The 10,119-nt window shown below is 38.8% G+C and overlaps 1 protein-coding gene across 1 annotated transcript in view; it reads left to right on the top strand.

Annotated features, from left to right (window-relative positions):
- The window catches only part of BTAF1 (B-TFIID TATA-box binding protein associated factor 1), a 95,977-nt gene that overhangs the window by 13,902 nt on the left and 71,956 nt on the right, over positions 1 to 10,119 (top strand). Inside the window, exons 4-7 of the mRNA XM_019555514.1 lie at positions 836 to 982; positions 6,682 to 6,845; positions 7,148 to 7,284; positions 8,798 to 8,927. Coding sequence (XP_019411059.1) covers positions 836 to 982; positions 6,682 to 6,845; positions 7,148 to 7,284; positions 8,798 to 8,927 — 578 coding nt within the window. The remainder of the gene's footprint in view (positions 1 to 835; positions 983 to 6,681; positions 6,846 to 7,147; positions 7,285 to 8,797; positions 8,928 to 10,119) is intronic.

A 10,119-nucleotide genomic window follows, 5' to 3' on the forward strand; every position in this document is an offset into this window, starting at 1 on the left:
TTCTTTTGGTTTTTTTTTTTTTTTTTTTTTTTTGGCGTTTTGTTTTTTTTCCCCTCCAGCTGCTTTAAACTTTTCTGTGCTGCTGACTTACTAAAAGGCAAAGTGGCATAATAGAAAAGTACTGCTTTGTTTGCGGAATATTTCCAAATATTTCTTATACTTCCACAGATGCTCTGTGTCCAAAACTGCTACATCTGTAGGTTGTTTTCTAATTTTCAGTAAGTGAAATAAGTTGGTCCTGTCAATATCTAGTGGCCTACCTCTCTTAATAAGCTACTCACCCCAAATCTGTATTTGGAATTTCTTTTTTTTCTTTCCTGTGGGTCAAAGTTTACTTAAAGGTCAACTCTTTTCAGTTTTACAGGAGCAAAAGTTTTTTTTGTTTTTTTTTGTGTTTTTGTTTTTTAACTAATCTGTATACAAAGTGTTTGTTCACAATTTTTAAGAGAGCATGTTCTGATGCAAGTTACAGGTATAATTTTCAGAACTTAAGTAGGTCCATACTTGTATAGTGCTTGTAGGATGGGCATAACTCTTAATTAGCTCCCAGGCTTTATAGGTCTGCAAATCATTTTGTGTCTGTACAAAGGTGGTACATTAATGAACTGCTTTCTGAGGTCTAAAAGTCAGTCATAGTCTTCTGTTCATTGGCTTTGATTTGCTGTGATTTTCTTTTATTCTTTCTACATGAAATGAAACTACTCATTGAAGTACTGCATCTTAATTTGTTTAAGATAGATTTTTCTTTTCCTCCCTACCTCTGCTCCAATTTTGGCATGAGAAGGAAATGGTTATTGACTTTTTTTCTTTGATTTATTTTTAACTTTTTATTTAGAACCTGGGTCAGAAAGTCCTATGGAAGATTCGTCTGCAACTGATCGGTTACGTTTTGATGGATTTGATATCTGCCGGCTGTTGAAACATGGAGCATCTCTTCTTGGATCTGCTGGTGCAGAGTTTGAGGTCCAGGATGATAAAGCAGGTATGTATGTGTATGTTTTATTTATTTTTTTTTCTATAGATGATGAAATGTACCAACATGTGTAACTTGAGCAGTATTGAGGTCAAATGTGAGGTTCCACAGATATCTGTGCTGGGCTCAGTCTTGTTACTGTTTTTGTTTTGTTTTTTATCAGTAACCTGGAAGTGGGGGTGCACAGTGAAATATCCAGGTTTGCAGATGGTACTAAATTATTCTGTGTAGACAAATCCCAAACTGATGGAGAGGAGCGGCAGACTCTTCCTGCTGCTCAAGCTGAGTGGCCAAAAAAAATGGCAGATAAACTTCAGTGTCAGTAAGGAAAGGTATTGCACTGGGGGAAAAATTAACTTCAAATATGTGTACACAATGCCGGGCTCTGAACTAGCTGTTTATGATAAGGGAAAGACATTGGAATGATTTATAGATGGATAGTTTTCTAAAAACATAAGCTCAGTGTGCAGCAGCAAACAAACAAACAAAAAGCAAATGAAATGTTGGGCATCATTACGAAATGGAATTGAAAACCAAAATGTAGATCATTATCATGCCACTACAAAAATCCCTTGGTTCTAGTATTCTAGGACATGATGAATAACAGCTTCCTGTTCGCTTTGTCCACTTTTCTTCATGATTTTATAGACCTCCATCACATCCCCTGCCTTACCATTTTCCTTTCCAAACTGAAGAACCCTAACCTTTTTAGTCTCTCCTGGTACAGCAGCTGCCACATGCCCCTGATCATTTTGGTTGCCTTTCTCTGTACCTTCTCTAATTCTACTGCGGCGTTTTTGAGATGTTCATACCAGGACTTAAGATGTGGGTGCACCATGGATCTTGTAAGTAGCTGAGTATCACATGCCATGGTGGCTACTTCCCCTTCAGGCTGCATGCCATGTGTGTGGGTGCTCCCTTCACCTGCTCCATTCCACCCCATGGGTGGGCAGGCATCCCTTGTACTGCCTACCACATTGTACTGTGTGGCAACTGCCTTATCTTTTTTCATTGCCCAGCTATAGGGCTCCCCCACTGTACCTTATGGCATGGATGCCCTGGGCCTCCAGCTCCGCCAGTACTGTGGGCTGTGCTGTGCCACCCCATGCTGCACCATCCCACCCCCTGGGGCAGGTGGTAGATTTTAGCAGAAGCTGGAGGATGAAAGGGGAGCTGGGGCAAGAAGGGCAGTGGCAGCTGGTTAGGAGTCCAGAGGGAACCGCAAGTTTAAGCCCTTGCAGGCCAAAAGCGGCCCATATACGAGATAGGTAGGGCTATGTGAAGCTTTGGTCGGTGATTTGATTTGGCGGAGATTCAGCCCGAGTTGTTGCCCAGATCTCCAAATCCAAATCTAATTGGGAGACCCTTTAATCTGTCTGAATTTAATAGGAACCCTCCAAATCAAAAGATTCAGTGATTTGGCCATAGGCACAGCTTTTAAATGTCTTTTTTGTATACCTCAAGGCACCAGGCAGCTTGTGAATGCTGAGATGGTGGGGTGGATGGAGCATCCCACAGAAACATAGCAGGGTCCCAGCGCACTTGGCAGCAGACCCGGAAGTGGACCAGAAGAACTTCCAGTCCATGGGGGGACCCTGGGGGGCACCCAGAGTCCCCCTGCAGCCAATGGCTAGGGGGTGCAGGGGGGGCCCACATGCTCAGTGGTGAATCCAGTCCACTTCTGGATTCACCACCAAGCACATGGTACTTCAAGCTGCACCTGGTACTTCGAGGTACGTTGAAAAAACGTTTTAACGCTGGGTCTATGGCTGACTATCTGAATAGGTACCGACTATTCAGATTTGGATTTGGGCTGAATTTGAATTGAATACAGCCTGTTTTTGCACACGCCTAATAGATAGCCTTGTGATATTCCTACAACAGCAAGGTAGGGAAGGACTGAATTGTATAGGCTCTCAGGAAAGTGTCTTAGTGTGGGTGGGTGTGTGAGCAGATGGTGGGAGTGGGAAGGGAGATATTGTCAAAGCAGTAGCGTTGTGCCTGAACTTGTGCCTGAAGGGAGTAAAGTTGTAGCAATTGGTGCCAGAAGAAACAGTGCTGAATAGTAGAGGGGCAAAGTAGTGTAAGGGCTTATAAAAATACAGACTGGTTATACAGAGAAAATGCCAGATCTTACCTGAATATCTGGCTTCATGGAGATGCCCGAATCAAATATTTTACCTCAGGGTTTTGGCTTGGCTGAGAGATCATGATTTATGAACCTCTACACTACACTTCCATGGAGGAGAGTTATGGGGGAAAATGAAATTGTTTAGTTTAGTTTTCTGAGCTGCTCAACCTTTTGGCCTTATAGGCCAAATGAAAGGCATTGGGTAGTCTGTGGACCAGATTGAACTCTGGAAGCCCTGTGCTACCTTCACCCACCAAGATTGGGAAACAAGATTGGGTCCCTGCATTACTTCTGGCCCTGTGTACCAGGATTGAGCACAAGTGGTGATGCTGGGCCCAATCCTAGCATGCAGGGCCACAGACCCATGGGAGTCCTGCAGTCCAGGTAACACAATGCTAGGGGCTAGATCTGGCCCATGAGCTATGGTGTTGAGCACCCCTGGTTTAGCTTGTGGTATCAAGTGACACTAATTGAACTTCAGTTATCACATCTTATTAATGTGATTAGCTTTAGTTACCACTTTACCTTCTATGCATTTTATTATTTTGTGTAGGTACTAGAAAAGAAGATGCAGGGAGCCTTGTAATGGACTTTTATACATAGTCACTCACATGAAGAAGCATAAAAACTGTCAGACTAAGGTGTTTTAACTTTAGACCTCCTAACAACAAAGTTTAGGTTCTCTGGCCCCTGGCAGACCTTACACTTAAGATGTGATTAATCACTTAGTTACTACTTAAGATGTGATTAACTCTACCACATGTTCATGCAATTGTGCAGTAAAATGAGGAATAAGCAACAAAGTTATTACACAAAGTGTGTTACTACGTGTTTATAACACAAATCAGAAAGTTATTGTACAAATCAATTTTTGTGGCCGGTGCTGATTAGCTGATCAGCCCTCCCCACCACAGGAACACAAGAGCCTTGAAGAGCTCCCTTGTGCTTCTGTGCCTGGTAATTGATTGGTGCTTCCAGAGCCCTTCAGGACTCTGCTCCCAGCCACAAAAGGTGTATCTATGAGCTGACTGGTGCTCTGAGCCACAGGTGCTCTAGGCAGTCAATCTGCTACTGCCTGGTTAAGTGGCAGTATGGGATCATGATCCCAGGCTCTGCCCTTCACTGGCAGTGGGGTGCAGTTTTTGAGATCTTATTCCCAGTCCAACAAAAATGTCTCTTGCCACACACACGTGTGGCATGGCAGGAAGTGTAACTACTGGAATTGTAGAGCAGATCCCATTGTGCCTTTTAATTGATGATAAATACTGAATGTGCCATTGAGCGGAGGTAAGGAGCACTTGGATGGAACTTTCTAAACTTTAGCAACAGGCTATTGACAGATTCAGTCAGACAACCTATATAGATTAGGGAGGTTATTTCTTTGAACAAAGTCGTATACAAGGGAGAAAAAGCATGTGCTATGCTTATTTCTTAATACCTAAAAGAGTTTTTTTAATATAGATATTGTCTGAATTTAAGTTACTCTAAACTGCTGTGGCTGTCATACATGCTGTTGGTCCTAGTAACATTAACAACAAAAGTCAAATGTGTAACAAAATAAATACCCATTACCTTTTTTTTTTTTTAAGCTTTTAATTTTCTCATGGAAGTCACTTGTATTGTGTTCTAGATTACTTCCAGGAAGTAGTTGGCAGCTCTTAACAATTTGGTATCCTGAATAAAGAGAACACTGAGTTTTTTACAATTTCATTTAATTATTTTAGTAAACAAAATACCTTATGAACTGGTTTGCTAATAATTTGGTGAGTAAAGATGTACAAGTCTGAGCTTTGAAACTGCAGGTATGTGTCTGTTCTGTTAATATATGCAGAGTTGAGCACAAAATAATGATCAGATGTTCATATGTATAATTATGTTTGTATGCATAAACAGCTGTTTGTATATACATACTTGTTAAAGTGTGTAGCTATAGTAAATATGAGCACTAAAATTATCTAGAGTCTTGAAATTCAGGCCCCACCTTTTGATTATAGTTTGTGTAGAAATCATACTTCCTCTAAACCAGAGGTGTCAAACGTACAGCCTACAAAATCCCACCTCCTGGCTCCCACCTGCATGGGAGTAGATCCATGATGAGGCCCAGAGTGACAGTAGAATGGAAGTAGTGTTCTATGTAGTGGGGTTCCTGAATTTTCCCTGTTTTTATGTTTTATGGCATGTAACTTACAGAATTATAGGTAGAGGTACCTGATTTAAATCCTTCCATCTTGGTTTTCCCAAACTTCCTGGTAATATCAACTACCCCCACAATTCTAAATTGGTCAGTTTTAAAGGATGTGTTAATCTCACAGTTGGATAATGAAGTTGCAAATGCTTCTGTTTCACTTGCTCATCTGTCCCCCTGGAAGCACAGCAGTCAAAATAATAGGGATAAAAAATTAAGGGTTGACCTTGCTTAAGAGTGGCTTTCATTGTACAAATCTAGAAGATAAAATGTAGCATGGGCAGTTTACCTGTTAGATTTCCCTACTTGTTTTGGGGGCCTACTTGGCTCAAGCTTCAAAATTCTCTTTCATTTGTATATGGATTTGGAGTGCCTCATCCTAATGCTATTTAGGTGCTAAGCATTTCAAGTGTTAAGCTTTGTAAGATTTTTGAAAGACTAATAGCATGATCTTCACTTTACAGATGAGACCATACCCAGTATGGCACAAAGTTCATGGGTAGACCTAGAATGAGATTCAAAACAGACCCTCATTTTAAAATCTAAAAATAAAATTTATACTCCCTTCAGCTTCTTTTCCCTTGAATACTTGTAAAGTTTTAAGTTCGGTGCTAGAAAAACTAGCATAGGAAACAATTGGGTCCTGTTTTGGAAAACAGTGCTTTCAGGGAAAATTTGAAGTTCAGGTGTGTTCACACAGTATTTGCTCTTCTTTAAATTTTATATTGATTTAAACCCTCCCCCACCAAAATACTAGAAATTCTTCATTTGCCAGCAGTTCCCTAGATATTTTGATTTCTTGTTCAGAGGGACCTTGAGGAAAATGTATTTTTGAAAAATCTAATGCACCCAGCAAGGGTGTGTGTACAAAATGGCAGTACTCTTTATTTTCTGTAGAGCCAGGCTCTATTGTTTGACAGAAAGGGGTTCTCCTTGCAGTGGGTATAACTTTTTTCCCTCAAGTGCTTATGTAGGAGATTTTTAAAATCTTATATGTATTACAAAACTCAAAGGAGCCTCACAGAAGCTGTTTTTAAAAAAAAAAAAACACAAAAAAACCCAAAACAAACTTCATTGAACTTTCCTTTTTAAAAGTAGTGTTGCTTTAATTTTGACAAGTTTTTTTGTTTGTTTGTTTTATTTTTGTTTAGATGCCTGGGGGATGGGGGAAATAATATAAAGCTTTGTAATATTTTATACTTTCAGTGGTTGTCCCAGCTGTCACAAATAGTACATCAAAATACAGTTGTGAATTCAACAAGATTTCCCCCTCCCCATGACTTAAAATATTTTAATTGGCATTGCAACTTCTATCTCTTTCATAATAAATGTATTCTGGATACTTTCATTTCAAACACAAATTTTATATAAAAATTGACATTTTTTTAAAAGGTGAAATTGATCACAAAGAGAGAATAGCACGACAGAGAAAACTGTTACAGAAGAAACTTGGCCTTGACATGGGCGCTGCAATTGGAATGAACACTGAAGACCTGTTCAATGATGAGGATTTGGACTATACACCTACTTCAGCTTCACTTATAAACAAACAACCTGTAGGTAAAACCTTGGGCTCTTTGCAAGGAATAGTGTAGTGGGTTTACTTCATTTGTGCTTCTGCCATTGTAATTGACTCTACTTGACATACTGTGCTTGAGGTTGTAATTTTATTTTGTCCCCTGAACACTTAAATGCCACAGTTGCTTGTTGCTGCTTGCACTTAATGCAGTCAGATTTGAAATTCAGAATAGCAAGTAATGGAGGGTGGTATGGGGAAGTGGGAACAATGTAAGCTTCAGGTTTGATAGGATGTTAATTACAGGCAGGGTTGACAGTGAATGATTCTTAATTCTTTCAGACTCTTCAAGCTGCTGAACTGATTGATTCAGAGTTTCGGGCTGGTATGAGCAGTAGACAAAAGAATAAAGCAAAAAGAATGGCTAAGCTATTTGCAAAGCAAAGATCCAGAGATGCAGTGGAAACTAATGAGAAGAGGTACTGTAGTTAAGGCTTTCAAATTTCAGTTTAATCTATAATTACTCTTTATTCCCTAGTAGTTGTTGTGTCATTGGGCAACTCAAAAAAGCCTGTTCTGGCTCGATGAAAAGAGCCGTTTGCTATTTGACAGAATATTTGGTAACACCTTTGAGAAATTCCAATGAAACTGCTTATACCCAGGTTTTGATGTTTTTGAGATGTGTGGGTTTGGGGTTCTTTGTTTGGTTGGGGAGGGGGTTGTTTCTGTAGTGTGTAAATATTCTCCCCCCCCCCCCTTCAGATTTCTGGTGCCTGACTTTCTAATCTTTCTAAAACAAATGTTTTTGCAGTATCATCACCAACATTTTTATTTCTATCAAGTTCTGAGAAAGTTAAAGAGAATGCAGAAGCAAGTGATTAGGATAAAGAAAATAGCCAGCTTAACCACAGATGATCATATCATGCAGAAATAGACTAGACTTCAGTTCTCTTTTTTAACTACTATTGCAGTGGCTCTCAACCTTTTTGAGCTTGAGGTGCCTCTCCATAACTTTTGTGAATTGAGTGGCCCCCATTTTCAAAAACTAACATATTACAGTGCTTGCTTACTTGTTGGGGGGGTTGGAATTATTCAGGCAGGAACAGGCCTGAGCCTGAGTTTATCTACTTATCTGCTCTTATCTTATACCTCCAAGGCACCCTTCAAAGGATTTGGCAGCACCCCACATACCCTGGCACCCTGGCTGAAAATCACTGACTTGTTACAATCAAGAATTGTGATTAATTTTTATCTTTTCAGTGAAACGCATATTCCGTAACTTTTTTTTTTCTTCTCTCTAAATCATTTCAAGTGACTTCCAGTAGCTTTTAACAGTAAAACATTAGGTGTTGTAGTCTTGCCGTTGAGGTTTGCTTGGTTTGTTGTAGGGTGTTTTTTAAAAAAACCACTCTGAAGCCACATCTGAAAATGTTTTCTTAAAAAAAGGGTTAAATTTAGAAGTAGTTACATTTACATTTTTGCCATCCTCGTTACTTGAGGCCTAATGATTGAGTCAAAATTTATGGTTTTTGAAGGTTACCAGTAGCAAATTTTTCATTTAATGCTATATAATTTTTTCTAGTATGCATATGATGTTTTCATTTATACTATTAAATCAACATTTTTCCTGTTACAGGGGGAGGGGAGGGAATTGTCCTGATCATATGAAAGTATCCACTCTTCACGGAATGCTACTGCACAGTCAATTTAGTATGCTTGGCTTGTTCACGTCCTAGTTCTTGACGACTAGTGATACCCAAGTTGCGGATGTCATTTTTGGCTTTTTTTTGTTTTGATGTTAACTGTTCTCCATAAAAGGATAAATACAGATTGCTAAGTATGTTGGGTATAATTTGGTAACTATTTGATTTTTCCTGTTTAAACTCTTATTCTTTAGAGTTTGGGATAAAGAAGAGTAAAATAGTGTGTTTCTACTTCTGTACATGAAGGTTCATGGATGTGATGTGATGTGTTTTTAATATCCTTTTTTAGCAATGATAGCACTGATGGGGAACCGGAAGAAAAAAGAAGAAAAGTAGGAAATGTTGTCCTCAGCCAGCCTGCCACTGACTCAAAAGTTTTGGTAGATAATACATCAGAAGAGGTACAGTATGTCCTTCTGTTCTAATGAGAGTGACGTAATTTGACCTTGGCTGATGAGTTGAACTTAAAATGGTTTTTTTAACATTAATTTACCAAAAACAGAAAAAGAAATTATATTGTCAAATCAGCTTACAGCTACAGCTGAAGTATGTTTCTGAAACTGCATTTCACATTGTGAAAAATCACTTTTAATGCATATTAAAATCCAATAAGCATTTGTTGAGAGCAGTCTGGCTTACTTGTTCAGTAGCCAAATTTACTAATAGTGCCTGCGCTAAGCAAGTGAAAGCTTTAAAAAACAACTCTCTCTCTCTCTCTCTTGATCTGGACGTATTTGGCAAGAGGCAAAACATAATGAAACCATTATAACTTAACTTAGTAAAAATAGTTGTTTTAATCAGAATTACAGACCTTACCTAAACTTTTATTTTAAAAGGTCTGTATCTTGATTTGAAGCTTTGAACTAGGGCATAAATCAAAGTATAAAACTAATTTGCGTTGTTTGTGAACCAATAACACCATCTCACAAGTTGTTCAGTTGGCTGGCTTTTTTTTAACTTTGGTGATGGCTAGAAGTTGAGTAGCTGCCAGTTGGTAGTCTTTGCTTTTAAATTCAGTTACTTTTATGGAGTTGAGCTGGCTAAAAATAAATGATATAATGTCATTTCAAGACCCTTTTACCCAGATACAGAATATCAACTTGTACAAAAATGGTTTCTGTTCTGTATTTGTGTGTATAATGTATATAATAGAACTTGAGGCTTGTGTACTTGCTGACTCTAGTTGGCAAACATTCACTTTATTCAGATCCAACTTACCAATATAATGTCAGAATCTGGGTCTCTTAGGCTAGTGGCTTTACCACTGCGATATCCTTTCTTTATGTGCAAACATTGCAAATTTGCTTTTTAAAAAAAAAAGTGCTTAAACAGCAGATAAAAGTGACTTAGCAGAAGATGGAGTTGCATGACTGCAAGGTGCGACTCGAACCTGATTTTTGTGTGAAGACAAAGCTTGCAAACCATAAGAACAAAAAGAAAGGCTAAGAAACCTCCCCTTTTTGTGCGAGAGCCATCTGAGGAAAGCTGATCGTTTCCAAAGGAAGTCACATTATTACCAAACAAACTACATGAGCTTTTTGCAAGTCTAAACATTTTGGCAACACTACTAAATTTTTATCTATTGCTTTTTATCTTTCTGCTTTATTAATC

This window comes from Crocodylus porosus, unplaced genomic scaffold (genome assembly GCF_001723895.1).
Source record: "Crocodylus porosus isolate Cpor-Errol unplaced genomic scaffold, CroPor_comp1, whole genome shotgun sequence".
NCBI lineage: Eukaryota > Metazoa > Chordata > Crocodylia > Crocodylidae > Crocodylus > Crocodylus porosus.